General features: G+C 44.4%; 2 protein-coding genes across 3 annotated transcripts in view; one reads left to right on the top strand and one right to left on the bottom strand.

The window, feature by feature from the left end:
* Positions 1–130: 130 nt before the first annotated feature.
* si:dkey-7k24.5 (somatomedin-B and thrombospondin type-1 domain-containing protein) lies at positions 131–6030 on the top strand. Its single transcript, XM_042089515.1, has 5 exons — positions 131–555; positions 863–1054; positions 1437–1515; positions 1635–1817; positions 5530–6030. The coding sequence occupies exons 1-5, from the start codon at positions 336–338 to the stop codon at positions 5645–5647; spliced, it is 792 nt and encodes a 263-aa protein (XP_041945449.1). The 5' UTR covers positions 131–335; the 3' UTR covers positions 5648–6030.
* A 4779-nt stretch (positions 6031–10809) lies between these two features.
* The window catches only part of kcnb1 (potassium voltage-gated channel, Shab-related subfamily, member 1), a 25536-nt gene continuing 12673 nt past the window's right edge, over positions 10810–23672 (bottom strand). For both annotated transcript variants that reach the window (XM_042090350.1, XM_042090351.1), the window contains exon 3: positions 10810–13211. In XM_042090350.1, coding sequence (XP_041946284.1) covers positions 11244–13211 — 1968 coding nt within the window. In that variant the 3' untranslated portion in view covers positions 10810–11243. The remainder of the gene's footprint in view (positions 13212–23672) is intronic.

Here is a 23672-nt window from a genome sequence, read left to right as displayed (position 1 = left end):
TTTGGGATGAGGAAAACTACTATTAACCGGCGGCTCTTTCCCTTTAAGGGAGATACTGTACAGTGAGGATTCACAAATCCACCAAGAGGCGAAGGTCAGCACCTTCTGATAACACGCCTAGTGTGAGTGTGTCCATCAAAAGCTCCACGAGCAGTGACCAATAAGGCATCTCTGATTATTTAGTTGCACAAGGCGTGTTTTTCACTTGAACTCCTGCTCGGGGCATTTTCAACTTTGTGAAAGTTGAACTGGAGTGAGACAAAACCAAACATTTTCAACAACGTTTCCGATGGGTGCGTAAATCGTTGTCCAGGAGAACGGGCTCGTTCGTTGACATGTCACCTGGCCGTGAAGGTTTGTGGGCACTTCTTGTCCTTCTGCTAGTTCGGCGCGGCGAAGGAGGCTGTAGAAGCGCAGGCCTGTGCTGCCCTGGCCGAGATCTGTCTTGTGTGACTCAGGACAGCAGGATAGACGGGGCCAACGGAGACTGCTTCTGCGACCAAGCCTGTCTGTCTACGCTGGACTGCTGTCATGATTACGAGTTCGCATGTCCAGGTATTTTTCTTTCCAGATATGCGATTTTATTGCATGATCAATTGTGGACAACTTCCACTTGCCGCACAATTGGTTTCATTAGGTAGCCTTATGTAATTGTAAGGTTTCATGTTTTAGGTTTTAAAGTATAGGCTAACAGCCTATAACCAGCCACCAAGTTATTTTGTTTAGGAAATCGGTGTGTTCGAGTAAGTAAAAAGGTTGTGTTACACTTTTATTTACCACTGTAGACGTTAGCCTGATGAAATTATAAAATCTGTCAGCTGACTAAGCAAAAGTTAAACTCTCTCCCCCTTCCGTCTCCCAGCCGTTCCGTGTGTCGTGAGTGAATGGACTCACTGGTCGGGTTGTGCGGAGCCATGTCGTGCCACAGTGCGCGTGCGACAGAGAACCGTACTGCAGGACGCTCAGAACGGAGCGCATCCATGCCCGACGCTACAAGAGAACGCAGGCTGCGCTGAGTACCACGACCGACAGCGCCAGTGTCGTCAGACTCTCGGTATGGTCAATTAGCAAACCAACACCAGAATTTTTCATTTGATGTAATCGATTGTTTTTTATAAGGTGGAAGTAAATTATGACCCTTTGTTTTTGGGTAGGCATTGCGAGTTCTGACTCCTCTATGACGGTAGCCTTAACAACATAGCAAACTGTTCCAGCCAATCACCGACGAGATGCGCGTTTAGGAGCGTTTCAATTACATGGGAGGGAGGTGGAGGGAGTAGCGAGCTAGCTCGCTGTTTTGTTTGAACGTCAACAGAAGTGACGTTACCCAACATCGCTTAGAGTACCCTTAAGGATGTTTCAGGCATGTCTTAATTCAATCTGACTGCAGGCTTTTACTTCCTAACATGATGTGATATTGAGTAAAACTCTTGCAGTGCCAGCTCTCATTACCACTGGTGGCTATGGCAATGCCAGGAAAAAGAGGGATGTCCTGGACAGTGGGGACATTGCTGGGTGAGCCTTGAGAGCAGCTCTTTCGTAATGTATCAGAGTGATAACATAATTTCAAGTGTCAGTCATACTTTGTGTGTGTGTGTGTGTGTGTGTGTGTGATGGTGGTGGGGTGGTGGCAGGTACTGTGTTGAATTTCAGCTCACTTCCCTGACTGAGGGCTGTGCGAGAAGCGTTGGTGCTCACACCCGCTGGATGCAGTACCTGCGCGAGGGTCACCACGTGTGTGTGGAGTGCCAACCGCCGGCCCTGGCCTCCGGACAGACACACTGCTCTGGAGATGGAGAGAATTCCACCGAGGACGGGTAAGTTCACCACAGGGGGAGAACTGAGCCATTCAGACTGGATGTTGTAAGAAAGGAGAGAGATCCAGAGAATTTACCTGTTGTGGTCTCAAATGGGCTCTAAGATTGAAATGGGAATCAGAAGAAGCAGATTTCTGGGACAGGTTTGGGAAACATAGAGGTTTGGAAAGTTTCCCTAAAGTTAGGTTTTATCAGGTCATACAACCCTTTATCAGGTCATACAACCCATACAACCTTTACAAAAAAAAGTTGGGACACAGTGTAACATGTAGATAAAAACTAAATGTGGTAATCTGCAAATCACATAAATCCATATTTAATTGAAGAAAACATAAGATGATAGAAAACATGTCAAATGTTGAAACTCAGAAATTGTACCATTTTATGGAAAATATAAGCTCCTTTTGAATTGCACCTGTCCCAACAAGCCTTGAAAAGTTGGGACAGGTGCAACAAGGGGAAAAATGGCATAATGCTAAAAAAAACACAAAGAGGGACATTTTGCAACTAATTTTGTTAATAGGCCATTTGATTGGTATAAGAAGAGCATCCCAGAAATGCAGTCTCTTGAGAGTAGAGTTCTGTGAAAAACTGCATAGGCAAACATTTTTTAAGAATAATGTTCCTCTATGTAAAATTGCAAAAATGTGGGGATTTCATCATCTATAGGAGGCCCATATAATGTCATTAACATATCCAGAGAATCCAAAGAAATGTCTATACACAAGGGTCAGGCCTGAAAAACAGTATTGGATGGCCATGCCCTTTGGGGCCTCAGGTGGCACTGCATTAAAGGGAAACTATGTTGTTTTTTTAGCGTAATCTACCTTAACTTAACAGCTTCGGAATCATTGGAATGGTTATATGACTTTTTCTTGGTTGAATGGTGGCCGTCTCGCTTCCCTCTAGTGTCTGTGAGCGGAAAAAACTGCCTTGCAACATCGGTCAGACGAGCCGCCGGCCTCAGATTCAGAAAGTCTCGTGAAAATCATTGCATGGGCTCAGGAGAACTTCCAATTGCCACTGTACTGTATTTGAACAGTTTGATGCTCCATCCTAGCCTGGCTAATGTCAGACCTCATCTCATTGAGATGGGGTCTGGTAACTAGACATTCATTTTCTCATATTTGAAACGTGGTTTACGAATGCCCAGAGCCATTTATTGGGCACTACGAATGTCTATCAAATGCGTCTGTACGTAGCTCATAACGGCTTTGGTCTGTCGTCATCGTCTTGCTGCCCTCCCTCCGTTCTGTGATTGGTCCCCTAACTGAGGCGAAAATTTGCTCCATGGAATCCAGGCTGCCTAGCAGTGTGAATAAAATTGCGCACGTAAAGCAGCATGGGAAAACCCAGGCTAGCTCCATCCACAAATACTGGTTAAATATCTACCATGCAAAGAGGAAACATTCAAACATGATCCTGACACACCTCCATCTTCTCTGGGTCTGAACGACAGCTTTACTCCTAATCTCAGCTCGTTACCTGTATAAAAGACACCTGTCTCAGCTCGTTACCTGTATAAAAGACACTTGTCCACAGTCAATCAATCACTACAACCTCTCCATCATGGACAAGACCAAAGAGCTGTCTAAAGACATCAGGAACAAGATTGTAGACCTGTATGAGGCCAGAATGGGCTACAAGACTATTGGCAAGAAGCTGGGTGAGAAGGACAACTGTTGGTGCAATGATTCGAAAATGAAAGAAACACAAAATGACCGTCAATCTCCCTCGGCCTGGGGCTCCACGCAAGGAGCTTGTTAATGATCTCAAGGCAGCTGGGACCACAGTCACCAAGAAAACCATTGGTAACACACTATGCCGTAATGGATTAAAATCCTGCAGCGCCCGTAAGGTCCCCCTGCTCAAGAAGGCACTTGTACAGGCCTGTTAAAGGAACCGTATGTAAGATTGTGGCCAAAACTGGTACTACAATCACTTTCAAATTACTGTAGAGCGGTGTATCCCCTTCCCCTCCCCTCTGACTGGCAGAGCTGGCAACCTGGATGCAGAAACACTACTGACTTTGTGATTAGTAGATAGGTGGAGGGTGGCGCATCAGGCCAAAACACAACATGACAACATCAACATCAGTTGAGGGCTGCAACTTCACATTTTAAATGACAATATCCTGGCCGGACTACTGTTGTCAGTGATATAAGTATTTGAAATTAACATGATTTCTTAATGCCTAGTGACATTTTATGATTAACTGAAATACATTTCTTACATATGGTTCCTTTAAGTTTGCCAATAAACACCTAAATGATTCAGAGAATGCTTGGGAAGGTGATCAATGCTTGGTCAGATGAGACCAAAATCGAGCCCTTTGGTATCAATGCGACTCGCCGTGTGTGGAGGAAGTAGAATTCTTACTATGACTCCAAGAACACCATCCCCACGTTAAGCATGGAGGTGAAAGCAATGCATTATGCTTTGGGGGTGTTTCTCTGCTAAGGGGACATGTTGACTTCACCGCATCGAGGGAAAGATGGATTGGGCCATGTACCATGAAATCCTGGGTGACCACCACCTCCTCTCATCCAGGACACTAAAAATTGGTTGTGGATGGGTCTTCCACGGCACGACAATGACCCAAAACATACAGACAAGACAACAAAGGAGTGGCTCAAGAAGAAGCACATTGAGGTCATGGAGTGGCCTAGCCAGTCTCTGGACCTTAATCCTATAGAATATCTGTGGATGGAGCTGAAGCTTCGACTGGCCAAGCGACAGCCTTGAAACCTTAAAGATTTGGAGAGGATCTGCAAAGAGGGGTGGTCCAAATTCCTCCTGAGATGTGTGCAAACTACAGGAAATGCCTGACCTCTGCACTTGCCAACAAGGGTTTCTCCAATACTAATGTTTTGATAGAGGATCAAATACTTATTTCACTCAATGAAATGCAAAATAATTTATCTTTTTATGTGATTTTCTGGAATGTCTTTTTGATATTCTGTCTCTCTCTGTTAAAACAAATCTACCATTAAAATTATAGACCGTTCATTTCTTTGTCAGTGGGCAAACTTAAATTAGTGAGGGATTCAAATCATTATTTCCTCCACTGTAACTGATGCATGCATCACACTCACACGTCATTTCTCCTGGACTTTCACTGCAGTTATAATAAAATAAATGTTTGGTCAGCCTTAATCCTGCTGTCCGCTTCCCTTCCTTAGGGTTCTAAGAGCAACAACATGGCCGCCCAGTCCTCCCCCCCCAAACCCACCACCTCCATGTTTTGCGCCTCTATATAGTCTTTTCTCTTTTTTTTTTAATCATTCTTTGTATGGTTTTGTTTTTTTCCCTTCTGAGAGGGCTCCCAAACAGATTGCCACCTCCCTAATTTAAAGTCGAAGTAGTCTCTCATCCTCAGTTTTGGCCTCTTTCTGCTGCTAGATGTGTCCTCGTCAACAGCCAAATATGATTAAAATCTCTAGCTGACCGACACGCAATGTCTTCACTTTGCGCTTGGCCACAACATTGGAAAAATGGCCTTCACTCTATTTTAAACTCGACTAAACCAGTAGATGTCACTCCAGGACCACATATTGCAAAAGAAAAAACAACTAACATGGCAAACATAATGTGTCTTTTTGTACACTTTAAAAATGTTGAATTTGCTGGTTGGTATTTATGTTATTCTATATTTATAGATACATTGATCACTACATTGCAAAGTGAGATTTCTTTACTTCTTTGTCCTTAGGAACGTGTCTCTGCAGTGGCAAGCAGTGGGCAACCCGAGGTGTAGAGGATTATGGAAACGAGTCCGGAGACAGGAGTCCTGCACCTGCCCCTCTGTACACAGCTTCCTGTTCATTTAGATATTCTACTCTACCACACACACACACACACACACACACACACACACACAATACAAATACACTTGAACAAATACATTAATGCTTTACTGAGAACAGGAGAAAACAGCAGTAGTTTCACTGTCAATATTACTGTAGTAATACTGAGATTGTTTTGGTTGCACTACATGTAACTTTGAACCACATATCCATTGATTTTCTTGAATTTCTGTTGAATGTAATGCCTTATCTTTTGGACATCCTTGAATGATATGTTAGTAGGCATAGCTTGTTTTGAGGCAAGCACTCTTGAGACATGCATATCCATTGTTAATAATATTTCTGTTAAAAACAAGCCACAGTTGTCTGTGCTTGCAAGCTGGAAAATAAATATCTTTAGACTGTTACTGTGGAATGTTAATGTCTGACTAAGATATAAAGAGTGAATTCCCAAAGCTGTGAGTACTGTGCACTCCTGCTGAGATTGTCTGTGTGCCCAAGGCTTAAGCCAGTCCAACGTGACCCAAACTCTTCCCAACAAAGCCCATCCTCCCCAATCAACCAGTCACCCAACTCACAAACAATTTCCTGAGAATCAAATCAGTAATTTGTATGGTTTATTGAAATTTTAGCCAGTTGAAAGGAGGGAATGTTCGTTACCAAAAGAAGGTGAACAGTTTGACACAATTTTCCTTGTTTACAGCACATGTACTGGCTTGAGTTAGCCACGCATTTGAACGGTCACAGCTCCAGAATTACAACATGCATGAGCAACAGAAACATTTAGTACACAAACGACCTCATAGAAAGTCAACAGGTAAAAACGTACAAAACACTGCCTCAAGACCTACAAACAACAGCATAAGGAGAGGTGGAAAACGGGGACTAATACTCTTATTCTCTCTCTCTCTCTTTCTCTCTATCGTGCACTCTGGTACTCTTTAAATAATCCATTTTCAATTATAGATCTATATCAATAGCTTTATACATTTTTAAATTCTCTTTCGTGTATAACTTTTTTCTGTATTTGTTTTATTGTACAATATCTTTAAGAAAGGAACATGAAGACTCTTGATTGTGCTTTCCAGTTTAAAACATGTAAGCATACAAAATTTACCTCCCATAAATGTCCTCCTGTTGATCACTATTTCGTGTTTAAGGCGCTTCATTTCTAACAGTGGTGTTTGACTAATGGGTGCAAAACAAAAATCATGACAAAATATACAGCGTTTAATAACAATGAGCCCACAGGTATGGTATGAAGAAAATCATCACAGTTTATCAGTTGAAACACCCAGAACACTTGGCTCAGTAAATCCTGTTTGATGTTTATTTGCCTTGGAGCTCCAAGAGCCCTGTTTTTTTTTTGTGTATCTATGCAGTCAAAGTTGTGTATCTGTATTTGTGTGTGTGTACGTGTGTGTGTGTGGTCCCTTGCCAAGAAAGACAGAATTGTGTGAATGGACAGAAGGCTGGCTCTCCATACTCAAACCTTACAAAATCCCTAACCAATTTCTGGAGTCAAAGGAGAACGGTTGATTGTCATTTTTGCAACCTTTCTGACAGCATTATAAAACAGTACTCATGCTTTACGTTTTAAGTACCTTCCAAAATAACACCCTGTGCAATTTAGAGACATTTGGGATGCAGTCCTGCACACACTGGTATGAGATACCAAATGCAAATCTAGACGTGTCTGTCAGAGATGACAGATCTCAGAAATTCTTCATCGTGAAACAAGTGAGAGTGAGAAACATTTAGGAGGACATGTTTTAGTAAACAGTTGTAACCTACTTCCCTGATAGAGTCGCACATATACTCTGTTGTCACACAAACACACTCAAAAATAAATAAAGTAAAGTTTTACACCTGTGTTCACTTTCACTCTTATCTCTGGTCGGGTCTACGCACTCTGTATTCAGAGTAGGACCTCATGAATGGCTTTTTAGAGCACAGTGAGAGAGGACAGTTATACAGTAGATTCATCTATTCAGATAGTGTGGAGCACAAACTACAAACAGCAACCTCTTGTATGTTCTGGTCAGTGGAGTGAATCTGCACTTTCTCCTTACAAAACTAGATTTGAGTATAAAGATGAAGTTGTCTGCAAATTAAGTTTGTGAGACTGAATTGCCTTCATTGAAATATATTTTGACAGCACATTTACAACTGGGTATGTAATGAGGTATTTTCATAATTCAGTTGCTTTACTTTTTGTAGCTGTTTCTGTTATGTATGATTAACTTAGACATTTTGGCTGACAATTCATCTTGCAAATTACATAACACACCAATCTTATTTTGTAATTCATTTTGCACATGAAATTGGGTAATGACACCAATAAAATATTTAATACATCAAACAATTTTTTCATTTTTATGTCTCTCAGAAAATTCACTGATAGAAACTTAAGGTTCCAGTAATTGCAGAGGCATCCTTTAACCATCCCACCATAGGCTACTCATCTTGTGGGCACCGTGAGCGTGAATGCAAGTTATCCACCGTCATCGAACACGTCAGATAGAAATACTGTGAGAATGTGGTGGTTGACTAAAACTGTTTTGCTTTTCACAGCTCTCTGTCTCTGGGCCATCTCTCTTGGCAGCCTACATTTGCTGAAGCTGTTTGTGTTTAGGTCTGTGGCTGCTTTGGGTGCATTGGCAGGGCATTGGTCTAACATGCTGCAGCTCACATGTGTTAGAGCAGCCATTATCCTTCCATTAACGCGTCCAACATATAGCCTTAATATTTTTATCACTCTTTCTGGCCTCTGTGATGTTCTCTATTCCCACTTTTCCTTGCTACTCTCGTATTCTCCAATACCCCCCCCTCTCTCTCTCTCTTTCCCCCCCTTTCCTTCATTGCTATTCTCCCCACACCTTGGCTCATTGCTCTCAATTCATTTACAGCAGTGGGAACACATACACATTACACCAAAGAGGTTTTGTACCAAAACACGGACAATTACGCACAAACAGTCTCTCTGTCTCTCACTGACTCTCACAGTCTCACACATACAAATATGCTTTCACTGACATTTGTAGGATATATCTGTATTCTATGTGTGCACATATCTGATATTATCAAGACTCCAATAGCCAAGTGCTGTACAGTCCTGATAGCATCCTGCACTGGATGGGCTAGCTGTCACCATGGCAACTAGCTGTAGTTATCTTGAAGACACTGCCTTCTATATGTGTTTTCAGTCTGTCACAGCACACACGCACACACACACACACACACGCACACACACACACACACACACACACACACACACACACACACACACTATGAGAGTGGACTACTTTGGCTTTCCATGTCAAGACGACATTGCACTGTACAAGAATGATTAAGTATCAAAATAACATTTTTTTGTCTCCATAAATACTACTGCCAAAATAAACCTCTGATTTAAAAGCAAAAATACAAGACAGCATACAACTTAATGCCGGCATTTTCTGTGCTACAAAATATCCTCGAAGCATTCTTCCTCTGTCAGCTCCTCTCTTCTCTTCTCCTCCATCTTGTCTCCTTGCCCTTTCTCATTCTATTCCTTCCTTCCCTGCTCCTCCTAGCCCTGCCTTGGCCTCCTGTCCATTCACAAATGGCTGGCATAGGTGTGTTCTGGCAACATACTGCAGAAAGGATCTCTCTGAGGCCAGCTTCCTGCCAGATTAGGTGCACAAGGTGTCAGTAAAAAAAAAAAAGTAAACATCCTGTCTACTGCCCCTGGAAACGATTAACAAAGTAAAGGTGAGATTCACAATTCTCATTAACGCGCAAAACAAATGTCATCTCTAACGGAAGTTCAGAGTGGGCCTTAATCAAGATGATTAACGAGCTACACACTTCCCTCCTCTGTCAGCTTTGGGAAGTTGACCATGCCTACCTTCCTACCGCGTCACTAACTTTGGCACCCCATCCACTGCCCATCTCCCATCTTGCCTCTGGTCAGTGATCTCACCAATCATGCTGTCTACACTTGTTAAAGGGAATTTCCCCCTCTGCTGGAGAAATTGCGCATTATGTTATTTCAAACTGTGGGAAAAGGGAAATTTGGCAGAACTATGTGGATGTTACAAGGTAAGATACGAGAAACGTTTAAAACGAGTTTCTTGTTTCTCACTTCTCTTTCCGGGACGGTAGTCTCAATGTTGCAAGGTTGGTTTTCTGCCTGGGGACGCTAGGCACAGCGGGGAAAGTCACCATTTTCACCGGAAGAGGTGAAACAACAACACCAAATGATTTCTAAATGGGTTTATTACGTTGAAATAGTTGCCAAGTTCCCCTTTAACTTGATTATCAAAAGGAGCAAAATACGGGTTTGCTTTGATGAATGTATTCATAGATTGACTTTCATATATCCATATTTAAACCTTTAGGCTGCATTAAATTAGAAATAGAGACCTTGGCAAAATGAGACCATCTGAAGAACTGGTGCATCCCTAGTGATACTGATGATGATTCTAATGAACATTCCACATGGTAACAGGCTCCACTGGATTTCTGAGACCAAGTGACCAAACTAGTCTCTAGAATGGAACAGGAATAATCCATATAAAAATAATTCATAACTGTGTACATGTCTTCAAGGGGTAAAAGTGTTTACACACAAATACACGTACTTACATTTCAGTAGCACACACGCACACACATTCTCGCACACACAGATAGACACAGATAGACACACACACACACACACACACACACAGTATGTTAGTAAGGCCTGCACTTTGCTAGGAATGGGGGCAAGAGTAAACATATCAGCTCATTGGCTAGTCACGTGTTTGTGTGTCTGTGTGTCTGTAAAGCCTGATTTGGAACTGTGTGAGAGGTCTGGACAGTGGTAAGCTAGAGGATAACATCAGGGAGGCTCCCAGGGCAGTATTAGTCTTCCCTCACACCTCCGACCACCATGCCAGTGTTCTGTCACCCCCCCCCCCCCCCCCCCCACACACACACACCAAACCCCAGCCCCCAACAGTAAAAGACAACCCTGACAGCACCTGTCTTCTCCCCCACGGTAAACGCTAATACGCGAAGTCCCACCAATCCCAGACCACTATGGCAGCTTCCTCCTGCTCCTCCTTCATCTTCCTCACCCCAGTCTCCCTCAAGTCAGAATGTCAGAGCCCCCTTTATCCAGCCCCAACCAACTCCCCCACCCACCCCAACCCCAATTCCATCTAAGCCACACTTAGACAGACAGTGACTCCATCCCGAGCTTCCTCCACTCAATCGGTCTCAGCATCATAGAGCAGATGTTGTTGGGGAGGCTCAGTACAGAGGACGCTGCCGTACCCTGCAGTTAAAGGGGGGTCTTGACAAAGATGGGATGTGATTGGAGCGAGGGAGGGAGGAGGGGGTAGGGTGCAGCCAGCTGGCTGCTGTCAGAGGGACACCACACCACACCGGCAGCCCTACGTCTCCTGGCTCTGGCAGTTTTTCCCTTTTTTTGCCAGGTACCAAAAGGTTTGTAAACGGTCAAAAGGCGGCAAACACGTCCTTCTCTTACTGCCAGCAATATGTCTATCACTCTCTCTCTCTCTCTCTCTCTCTCTCTCTCTCTGTGGCGTCCTCCCTCCCCCTCTCTCTGCGTTCGGATGCCCCTCGTGGGCTCTCAGTGGTTATCATTGAAGGTTTGAGAACGTCCCGATCTGTCTGCCCTGGGCCTCCATAGCTGGTCAGAGCCCAGGTGGTTCTCCTGACCGCTGCCTGGGCGACCGCCTTCCGGGCGCAGCAAGCAGTTCTGTCCCAGCAGCCTCTGGGCCGCCTCCAGGTGGTTGGTTCCCGTGGCGACGGCAGCGCACCCCGTCTTGGCGCTGGCGCCGCCCAGGAGGCGGTCGACGGGTCGGTGCTCCTCGTCGTCGGTGTCGGCGTCGATGTACCGGTTGATGGAGGCGTCGTGGAAGGTGAAAATGGCCGGGGTCGTGGAACCTTCCGGGCTCTTGGGCGGCGTGCGGCTGCTGGCCGTCGTGTAGACGGACACCTCGGGGCTCAGGAGCGAGCGGTCAGAGAGGACGGAGCTGTCCGACTGAGGGCCGCCCCCGCTGGCGGGACTGGACTCCCCTCCTCCACCTCCTCCACCTCCGGCCCCGCTGGGGTACCGAACCCGGTAGGCATGGCCCACCTTGAGCGGGTTCCCCAGGGGCTTGTGGTGCCTGGTGGTGCCCTCAGGCCCCGGGGGTTTGATGGTGGAGCACGGCGGGATGAGCAGAGCCTCCTGGTGCTCCAGAGGGGTCTGCAGGCTGGACGGCCGCTTGCTGGCGGGGCTGTGAGAGAAGCGCTGGCCCTCCTGCAGCACCAGGCTCGTTGCCGGACTGTAGGGGAAACCCCGCGGGTTCTCCTGGAAGTCTGTGGCGCAGCTGATGTAGCTGTCGATGCTGGACAGGCTCTTCATGTCGGACACGCCGTCTCGCCCTCCCAGGGCGTTGTGCGCCTCTGGGCCCGGCAGAGCCCCCAGCTCCATCTCCTCCCGCCGAGTGGCGGTGGCTCGCGTGCCATTAGCGTTGTTGAGGTTGGGCTGCGACTGGGTCTTGGCCATCTGGTTGTAGATCTCCTCCAGCTTCTGAGCGCTGAGGTGCTGGGGCGGGCAGGCGTCCCCCCGGGCCTTGCTAGGGGAGCCCTGCTCCATGTTGTAGGAGTGATTGGACCCGTCGTCCAGGGCAGGCTGCTTGGAGGACCACTTCCAGCGACTGGGCGAGAGGTGGTTGTCGTGGGGCTTGTCTCCCGCCCCTCCTCCTCCTCCTCCCCTCTCCATCACCACCACGTCCAGCAGCTCGGTGCCGCGGGATAAGGCCTCGCGCACGTTCATGGACACAATGCTGCCATTGCGCTTGGCCCTCTCCAGGGCCTCCCGCCGCTTGATGGCCTTCTCCTGCCGCTTCTGCTCCTTGTAGAACTCCGAGAAGTTGTTGACGATGATCGGAATGGGAAGCGCGATCACCAGCACGCCGGCGATGCAGCAAAGTCCGCCGACGATCTTCCCCAGCAGTGTCTTCGGGTAGATGTCGCCGTAGCCCACCGTCGTCATGGTGATGGTGGCCCACCAGAACGAGGCCGGGATGCTCTTGAACTTGGTGTCGTCCTCGTCCTTCTCGGCGAAGAACACCAGGCTGGAGAAGATCATGATGCCCATGGCGAGGAAGAGGATGAGCAGGCCCAGCTCATTGTAGCTGCGCCGCAGCGTGAAGCCCAGCGACTGCAGGCCCGTGGAGTGGCGCGCCAGCTTGAGGATGCGCAGGATGCGCATGATGCGGAAGATCTGCACCACGCGCCGCACGTTCTGGAACTGCAGTACGCTCTTGTTGGACTCGGTCAGGAAGATGGTGACGTAGTAGGGCAGGATGGCCAGCAGGTCGATCACGTTCAGCGGGCCCTTGAAGAACTTCCACTTGCTGGGCGAGGAGAGGAAGCGCAGCAGGTACTCCATGGTGAACCAGGCGATGCACACGGCCTCGATGTGTGCCAGCTGCGGGTTGTCGGTGGCCTGGCCGAACTCGTCCATGTCCTGCAGCTCGGGGAGGGTGTTCAGGGACAGGGCGATGGTGGACAGCACGATGAACAGGATGGAGATGATGGCCAAGATCTGCCGGGGAAAGAGGACAAAAGATGCCGTTACCTTCAGAAATGAGGAAAGACTTGCAGCTTGAAGTGAGAGACTATGATTATGGTTACTTACAATATCAAATAATAACAATAAACAATAACAGTAAACAAAAGACTAATATTGTAACAGCATCAACGATGGTAAAACAACAAAATCTAGACTAAGACTGGACTAAAGCACTAATAACAGGCAAAAGGTTCTCCTGCATAAACTAAAGCTCTCATGTAGGCTATGGGATTATTTTAACTGAGCTCACCCACTAATGTTTGTGCTTCGGACCTTGCTCATGGTATCAAATTAGCAAATAGATTTCATCGACTTTAGACTTTGCATTCTGCACTTTTTTAATGTAAATCAGAGCCTTTAGTCTTTTCTACTGGTAAGAATGAAATCAGATACTGACTGCAGGCGTGAGTCATTTTGCCATCATGACTTGTAGTGCGGTAAATTCCATAATAACAGTCACATTGACATTTTGACATTGTCTTTTATGACCACTGAGACACACACACATAATATGCCCCTTCTATGGTAAAGAGTTTATAAAGAGACAAGACGGTACTGATTGAGGTGGGTGTATAGCAACAGACTTATGCCCCTTTAACAGCAGGCCTGTGAACAGCTGCCATAGCAAGTAGCTAGCAAGGAGCAGAGCACAATCAGAACACCAGTAGCCATGGTAACATAATGCAGCAGGCTGGGTGCCGCTTATTCTGAGGCAGTGCATATGCAAATGTGAGAGGACAGCAAGAGAAAGACACAGAAAGAGAGAGAGAGAGAGAGAGAGAGAGAGACAGACAGAGAGAGAGAGAGAGAGAGAGAGCATGCATTAAACACAATTGAATGGGGTTTTGAAAGTGCAACTGTATATTTTGGGTTGAAGAACACAGAACGGTAGATCCTTAACCGTATGCTTAATATGTGAGCATGCATATGCTCACTCAGAGCCACTGAAAACTGTTCCACATTCACTTCACACAGCACTGTTCCATTTTCAATACAATTAGCATCCACAGTGGCTTACAGTACAGTTAAGGTGGATGTTTCCCCAGTATGTTTGTTCCCAGGAAATCAAACTACGTAATTACTCAGCCCCTTACTCCTTGGCGAGATGACGTGAGAAACACTGCTGTATACATGTCAGGGCCATCTGAAATCATTTATGCCCATTGACAGTTTGATGATAAATGTAATTTATTGGGACAGAATGACTTTCCGTGACCATTCAACCAATATTCATCAAACTCTCCTATATTCAGCCTAATATTCAGCCTAACTCTCTTCTAACTCTAACCTAATTCTAAACCATACCATAACCTAACATTAAAGTAAGACTATCAAAACACTGTTCAAATGTGTTACAGATACAGATACATTGCCAGTTGTTTATTGTGAGTCATCCAGTTGAATTTGGCCCTTTTCCATGATCTCGAATAACATGAATTTATTGACTGCCACAATAAATTCTCTTTCAATGATATGGCAATATGAAAATTAGGTCAGTCACTGAAAATAGGTCAGTATGCATATAGGTCATAAAGATCTACTTAACTCATATAGCTACATAAAGGTTTATTGTTTTGTTTACTGCTAAGTTATGACTTTCTATCAAATATGCATTTGAAACCTAATTTAGGATACATTTGAAACCCGATTTAGAACACCTTAGCTGAGCAACATATCTTGAACTTACCTGACATATGACTACATAAAAATATGCCAACACTGTCTTCATCATATCAACAAACACCAGTATGCAAGTTGACATGTCAAAAAGGGGTGTTAGTGGTAAAATACATGTAAGTGGTGGGTAAACATTCTGTGATCACGGTAAGGTGGACTGCGCTATCAGATTTTTTAAAAAAGCCATTCAGAACATGTTTGATGATGGTGGAGGTTATTGTCCAATGTTTATAACAATACCAGTGGTATTAAATGGTTCCTAGAGTGTTGATGAGTGTACATATTGTGAATCTGGATAATACAGTGTGATTTTTAAATGTTAAAAGTTGCAATTGGTGAATAAACAGTTTGATATGTGGATAAACTCTAATAAGAGGTGGATAAACTCTATTTCTGAAATTTCAGAGGTGCATAACTGTGTTTACTCACGTTTAGCCTCCACTATATCCCTGATGTCAAACACTGTACAAGCGCTTTTCATGGACATGGAGTGGAGTGAACAAAGGAGATCATTGATCATAGTAGAGCATATTGTATTATGATATCCATTTCTTTGTTTGGGGATTGTACACTTTCCCACTTTCTCAAGCTTCGCCTATAGCTAAAATATAGCCTACTGTATATCTTTTAAGCTTGAGTGACGTGGCTACACAACCTCTTAACTCTGAGAAATCAACTTAAATGATTGGAGTAGAAAGTAAACGTATGTTGTTCCTGTAGCTTCGTTTTTATACGTATTTATACGTATTTATAAGTATTTATACGTATACGTTTGTGTCTGAAATGTATTGTTGTTGCAAGCGACATGGTTAATGTGTACATGCTATCTGAGAATCTCTGTGCATTGCTGTTTGTGTGCTTGTCTGTTGTGTTTGTGTGCACTGCACATACAGTAGTAAGCAGTAGTGTGCATTACAGCAGTGATGGAAGCCCACCTCATCCTCCCTATGGGACTAGTGAGGGGAAGAGATCATCGAATGTCTGCTTAGGTAGCCGTGGCCTACTGGTTAGCACTTCGGACTTGTAACCGGAAGGCCCTTGAGCAAGGCACCTAACCCCTCACTGCTCCCTGAGCGCTGCTGTTGTTGCAGGCAGCTCACTGCGCCAGGATTAGTGTGTGCTTCACCTCACTGTGTGTTCACTGTGTGCTGAGTGTGTTTCACGGATTGGGATAAATGCAGAGACCAAATTTCCCTCACGGGATCAAAAGAGTATATTTACTTATACAAGCAAAACAGAGCAATATCTAACCCCTCCTCATAAAGGTCAGAGGTAGGCTACTGCTTAAACGTGAGTTGTGCAACAGGAGTTTTGCAAAAGAGACACTTTCTCTCTTTGTGGGGCAGCCGTGGCCTACTGGTTAGCGCTTCGGACTTGTAACCAGAGGGTTGCCGGTTTGAACCCCGGCCAGTAGGCACGGCTGAAGCGCCGCTGTTGCTGCAGGATTAGTGTGTGCTTCACCTCACTGTGTGTTTACTGTGTGCTGAGTGTGTTTCACTGATTCACGGATTGGGATAAATGTAGAGACCAAATTTTATATATACTTACTTACTCATTACCACACAGAGGCAAGAAAAATCAGCAGCAACACTTTTTGTTTAGACTTTCACAATTAACCAGGAGGGAAATACAGAGTACATTATTCTGAAACTATTTCACTCAACATGGAGAGAGACAGAGAAAGAGAGAGAGAGAGCAGCAGAAACTAACGAGTGGTGTAACATTTCAAATTTTCTCCATAAAAACCCTGTGGCGTGAGACGGCCATCCTGCCAGTCACCCAGTTGCCCCTATCAACCTCCAATCAGGATGGCTCAACACTGTTGCCATAGATACATAGCAGATGTTTACAATGATAGTGCTTCCTCAGCCATCCTTGAGGCCCCTCTCAGTCCCCTGTTGTTTCTCTAGATTGCCGTGCCTTAGGTGCGCTATGAAAAAACACGGTTGAGTCCCAATGAAATCAAATCATCACCACACCATCAACAAACACAGCAGGTGACTGTCAACATGATTGACACTTGTAAACATGAGCACCATGTGATGTGAACATATAGCGAGTTAGCATGAAAGCAGAACAGCTGATGCGGATTTTCTTTGTGAATAGTTAAGATATCTGGCTTTCCATTCTGATAGCTGGAATATACTGTGATAACCTGCGAGTTGTGTGTGATAATTGTGTTCTGTTACTGATCAGTTCTTAAATTGTTGTGTGCCTTTTAGGGGATTTGGGGGGTGGAGTTTAGGAGTGTGCGAGCGTGTGTGGTGTGGGTTCGAGAGAGTTGGTTGTGAATGCCTTGTTGCATGCGTGAGTTGTGGCTAAAACAGCAACTCGCTTGGTTATACAGAGTTTACTTGACTTCAATAAAGTACGGGAAGTTTCCCTCGAATGTGACAAGAGTGTCCGGAGTATCACAATACTGTGGACTCTCTGAGAAAACCGATTTGCCCATGACCGTGCTGCCCACCTGAGCTCTATAATCCGCAACTACGATTTGAACGGATTTCCTCTGTATTCACCTTCCCATGAGACGGGAATCCCTGTCCGTCAGTGCTGTGGCATATGCACTGCCCGCTGGCTGGAGGTGGTAAATCTTTATGGCAGCAGGCAGTATCTGAGTAATGTTGGAAAATAAGGCTATAATTGACAGAATCTTGAACTGAAGGAAGATGTGTGCCTGGTCGGTGTGCTGCTAAAAGATACAAGCAGCTATTCTTACTGATATTTGGTTATTGAAATTTAAGCTCAACAGCCAAACAAAAAATAACACCCAAGCTGTCCATGATCCCAAAACAGAGCCTCTTAATTATTTGCATTTATGGAGCCAGGACTGCACACACACACACACACACACAAGCACGCACGCACACACACACACACACACACAGAGAGAGAATGCACAGAATGAATTTGACAAAGATTAGTATTGTGGACTTCTTTAATTTCTTGTAAAGTGCATATTTTAGAACTGAATGCAGAAAACTGACAAGCTGTAAGAGAGCAACAGCATATCCATTCTAAACTTAGGAACCCAAACTGTTTTGATGCAAAATGCATATGCATGTATTGTCAGGAACAGGTTGGACTATTGCAATTCTTAAAGGGCCTTCCAAACAAAATAAGTCACATTTTTTACAAATCTGCTTTAGTATGAGAATGTGCTATGCATTTTTTTTACTTAAATTGAAAGGTTCAAAACAATAAGAGACACTGTCCCCTCTCTACCCCTCATCTGCTTCCCTCTGGTCCTCTGCCAAGGGCTCATTATAATTACGTTAACCCCCAGGGCTCCCTTGTGAAAGAGATTTGAATATCTCAATGGGACATCACCTGGTAAAATGAAGGATAAATTAAAAAAAAAAAATACAAAAACATCATGAGCCATTGTATGCTGATCTGGTGGGGGTTTCATTAGCAAAGCGTATATGCTAGCTAGAGTGCACTGAAAACATAATCCTGTTATAAAAACACATGACATACCTGTGTGTAATGATACAAATGTACAGTATATATGGGCAAATCTTGGGGGAAAATATTGTCTTACATGTTTGCATGTGTGTTCTCACTCATTGTTTGGATTACGTTTGTAAATACTGTATGTATGGGTATGACAGTTGAAATAACAGTAAATAGAGTAGAGTATCATTTATTAATCCCGAGGGAAATTACCTAATATTTCAGTTCACAGCCATTTCAAAATGCACTAGTCAAAAGTGGCGTTCTGAGGGATTAGTGGGTACACAGCTCCAATACTTTATAACTTTTCTTTGGTCAGTAGGCCAGGTCTCACAAAAAAGCTTGTGTGAACAGGGCCGTGATATGCATGGGGGGGGGGGTGGCATAGGGGCCTATCAGCATTGCCTATGCATAGGGCCCAGGATCTTGTGCTACGCCCCTGTGTGTAAATGTACATGAGCATATTACTAGGTTTGTGAGACAGCTAGTTGGGGTGTGTGTGTGTGTGTGTGTGTGTGAAAGAGAGACAATGGAGAGAGAGAGATAGAAAGACAGAGACAGACAGAGAGAGAGAGAAAGTGATGCATCCTTACACCCCACTGTGACAGAAGCCAGACACAGAGGGAGGAAAAAAAAACACCAAGCCCCATCAGCTCCCATGTTAGCTTTTCAGACGACCTTCTCTGGCGGGAGGTCATCTGACCCTCTCAATGAACATCAAAACCTCAACCACCAATCAAATACACACACACAAACACACACATACACACACACACACACACAAACACAAACACACACAAACACACTGAGCTGTCCATTAGCTGTCACATAAACTCCTAGTACCATGATCTACAGAGACCAGGCTATGCTCTGACACGCTCAGATGTCTTGAGCTTCAGATTCAGTCCTGGCTGTTATATGCAGACGGCCAGCAAGTAAACAATGAACGAAGACTGTCCAGAAAATGTTTAAATCTGCAACACTTGATTGTAAGTTATTATCTTCTAATTAGACCTTGTGTTAAATTCCACAAAATGTCTCCTCCCTTTGCTGTCCATTTTGTGTGTGTGTTGTACATGGTAGCCTACTCTTACTCTGTACATGGGGAAAAAAGTGTCTTGGACCAAACCATTCCAGCTAATCAACACTGCAACACTTCAGCAGCACAGACGAGAGGGTTATAATTTATTGGTGTGATTGGCTGTTGATGCCATTTCAAACCTTTTTCAGTCAAACTTCTACTTCATTAACTACTCTTGTTGATCTGTAAATTATGAAACACTTGTAGCATTAATAATTTATGGGCTATGCGGATAATTGCTAGCATTGCTAGCATAGTCTGTCTTCATGATGACTATGCATTTGCTGGCTTTTTTTAGCAACACATTGTTACCCTACTGAAGCAGGAAATGCTTCACTCACAGCCATCACTCACCCCATTTTCGCTTTTATTACCTGCTCTACATCACCCAATCTGATGTTGCAAAGCCTCCCACTTCCTCCTCATTCACCTCTATTTCACTTTTGAGCTCACATTACCCATTATCATTGTCAGACAGTGGACATCGCTTGCACACAATCTCCGGTATAGGCATCCTAGGACCATGGTCAGCTACCACGGCAAATATCACTCAATCAGCAATTGCATCAACTGTAGACTGGTACGCCACCCCCATTCAGTAATGAATAGTGCACTACAAATGCGCAGAAACCATTCAGTTACATTACGCAGATTAAAGGACAGCTCCTGTCTAAGAACAACCTGGGGTCTATTTTTGGAAGACAACAAGTGCAAACTTTTGCTTGGGACCAAAATCATGTTAATTGGAGTAGTTTGCATTTATGCATTTACAACTTAATAGTATATAGCGATAGCCTTGAGGGCAAGCTCCCGTCAAAGTAAATCACTACTTTTGACAGTATATTTACTCCTCTGTGATACTGTGGAGGGGGTCCCTACAGACTAACCAAAGTAATTTGAACTTTCAGTGCACAGAAAGGGTATAAAAAGGACAATTTGTGCAGTCAGCGTGTTGCATTATTATCGTTTCCGTGTCCGCCATCTTGTGTGAAGAAAGTCTGTGCAAGTCGATTACCGAACTCTCATCCTTGTGATTCCATTGACAGTAGTTTGGGATTTGAAAATCAACTTGTACAGACTTTTCTTAGCAAGATGGCGGTGACCGGAAGAAGAATCTAGGTAATTCACTGACTGCACAGTCCTTTTTATACCCTTTCTGTACACTTGTGATGCTTGCACAAAGTACTTGGCAATGGTCATGCCATATCAGCTAGTTTGGATCAGAGGAAAAAAAGATTGCTCAATCAATTAATTTGAGCTTGAATACTGTACAGTATGTAAGCTACTTGACCTCTTAGTCAGCATGCCCCCCCCCCCCAGTCTGCAGTTGATTTGAGCTTGAATACTGTATGTAAGCTACTTTATAAAGAACATTTCAAGTTTTCTCCACCAATCAGCTTAAAAAAGAGAATGGGCATTAAGCTTATTAATATTTGCACATATATTACAAACTGTGTATATTCTGTATGCCTGCATGTATTGAACCTTGAGGTATGTACCGTGGCAGTTCAGGACGAATACCTTCTTGCTAAAGCCCTGTGCCTGGTCATTTGTTTGGTAGGCAGGGTGTTCATCATTGTTAACAATTACAATCATCTCAACTGCCTTTCAGTTAAGAGGTCAATATCATATCTGAACTCTGACACATGTTCAGAGATACTCTTTTGGCCGGTTATCATCTGGCAAGACTCCTGTAATCAACATTGATGAAAAGTCCATCATTAGGTTAACTAAGATGATCATTTACAGGGATGTTCCCCTGTGTGATATGCCTGTTTATCATTGCTTTAGAAATGTATACAGTGTAAAAATAGCAAAATAAGACAGATGTTGTTGGCAACAGATGTTGTTGGCAAATATTGTCAAATAGAATACTGCATAGTCTGGAATGATTGCTCTGAATAGGTTAACCCCCAGGCTAAGGTCTTCTACTTTGTGCCACAGTTCTTTAGACAGACAGCTTTTTCAAATAGCAAGTCCTGTTGTGCTGTTGATAGCAGGGATTGTAATCTTATAAACTCCCAACACGTCATTACCCATAGCTTACCATCAGTACATACGACATAATGATGGAGTTGGGTCCAGTAAACTGTCCTGTTTCAACAACATTAACAAAGCACTGCAATGTAGGATATGACACTAATGCCCTTCTGATTTGCCATAATGTCATGCTTGCATACAATTTGTCTTGGCGTGGTGGCCTGGTAGACGAGGTGAAGGCCACCAGTGGAGCTTATAGCCAGCGACGGCGTCACATTAGCGCTGCATTCATCCTGACAGCACCTCTCCAAGGGACAGGGTTTCCATGGAGACAGGAGAATACCATGTCTTTGCCATTTGTCACACAAGGATGGCATGGCAAGTAGAGGTGGGTAGACTATTAAAAGATTGTCTGCTAGTAAGAGGAGTGGTTACTGAACAGACACACAGTGCACTCATTTTTTTTTAATCATTCTCTTTGATCAGAGAGATGTAGGCTACACAATATTGTCCATCATAAGAGGGGAACCTCTGTTGTGATGTTTTACTAGTATAGGAATTTGTTCTGTAAATTGTATAAGTATATATACTCTTTTGATCCCGTGAGGTCAAAAGAGTCATCCATGAAAAATGTCTGTATCACAGTTCTTGACACTCATTTTCCCTTTAGAACGAGGGCTCATCTGTAAAACTCCTCAAGGGGAGTGATGCCAAACATGTGCACACACACACACATCTTCCCACCAGCCACCCACACACATGCACATATGCATGCACACACACACACACACACACACACACACACACACCACCATCCACCTTCCCACCCTCCCACACATGCATGTACACGGGCACAACACACACACACCCGAAGGCAGTGTGTCCACGGTGTCATCCATCTGGCCAGATGACCTGACACCAAAGCTTCTGGTGGACTGGTTTCCTGCTCCCCTGCTTGATAATTCATGAACCTTAGATGAGCAGGAGATTCCTGGTTTACAGGGGGTGCTATATTTAAATTCAATGGCCCATTATATGTGTATTTATAGCAGTAGTCAGAGGGTCTGTCTCTCTCTCCCCCTCTTACTTCCCCTCTCTCTCTATCTAGCTAGCACATATGCATGCACACACACACACACACACACACACACACACACACACACACACACACACACACACACACACACACACACACACACATTCATACACATATACACACTGGTTATCCATCCTGCTCATAAAAGGACTGCTGTTTCAGCAGTTATGGATTTTAAGGATCTGGTTTTCTCACAACCCGTCTGTTGAAGGTACAGAAGCCCACAAGGCACAAAAAGAGCCAACATAGCAAAAGCTCAACTTCACATTTTTGTTCTCTTGTTGTCAGGCACACTGCACCCAGTGTCAGTTGCCATATTGTTGAGGTCAAGATCCGTTAAATGTTTCTGCCTGCAGGTGATCACCATATTTTTGAGGTCAAGATCCACTACATGTTGTCATTTCCCAATTTCCTTCTCATTTCACATGAAAACAACTTTACACTCAACACTGCACTCAGTTGGGTCTTCAGCAATACACCCGGCGAGGGTGGAGTTGATGAACAGCAGATGAACAGTTTGAGAGATACTTGCTAACTGCTGTTTGTAATCTTCGAGCAGAGCACAGTCCCAAGCAGTGGCAGCTCTTTGAACTGATTTAGGCTCAACAATAACAACACAACAACTACAGACTCCTCAGCCAGAGTCATAGTGCTTGGTATCCTAATGAGTATTCCTTCCAAAGTCCTTTTAGGCAAGTCCCTCCATTCGGCAGCCATATAGCAACGCTTTTTGGGCACTCATCGGGCATCCTATTCAGCAGAAATGCGCGTGAGCAAGGCTTCACGACACCAATCTTGTTCCAGCGGCGAGTTCACAACACATGATTGGGAAGATGTCTTCACAACACAACATGTGATTGGCTCAATGTATTCACATCACACCACATGATTGGCTCAAAGTATTCACACATGTCGATGTTTTGCCAAGGAAGGGGTGGGACAACGGCCATATTGGCATTACAAACTAAACCCTATGCATTTCTATGGAGGATTTTTTGAGTGCTGTGTCTCCTCATTAGAAAGTCTCTGGTAATACAGCCTTATTGAGCCTTATTGATATGCAGCCATAGGCTATTGATCACTGATTGCTTTGACAATGTTGACTTGACACAAATCTCTGATATGAGTCTGAGTTCAACATGAG

This window comes from Alosa sapidissima, chromosome 4 (assembly GCF_018492685.1).
Source record: "Alosa sapidissima isolate fAloSap1 chromosome 4, fAloSap1.pri, whole genome shotgun sequence".
In the NCBI taxonomy this organism is placed as follows: Eukaryota; Metazoa; Chordata; class Actinopteri; order Clupeiformes; family Clupeidae; genus Alosa; species Alosa sapidissima.
Note: the sequence above shows the minus strand (reverse complement) of the source record. Positions and strands in the feature narration are given on the sequence as shown.

Coding starts and splice junctions, on each gene's coding strand:
- si:dkey-7k24.5 (XM_042089515.1), top strand. CDS start 336: ATGTCACCTGGCCGTGAAGGTTTGTGGGCACTTCTTGTCCTTCTGCTA. Junction 556..862: donor TTACGAGTTCGCATGTCCAG/GTATTTTTCTTT, acceptor TCCGTCTCCCAG/CCGTTCCGTGTGTCGTGAGT. Junction 1,818..5,529: donor GAGAATTCCACCGAGGACGG/GTAAGTTCACCA, acceptor CTTTGTCCTTAG/GAACGTGTCTCTGCAGTGGC.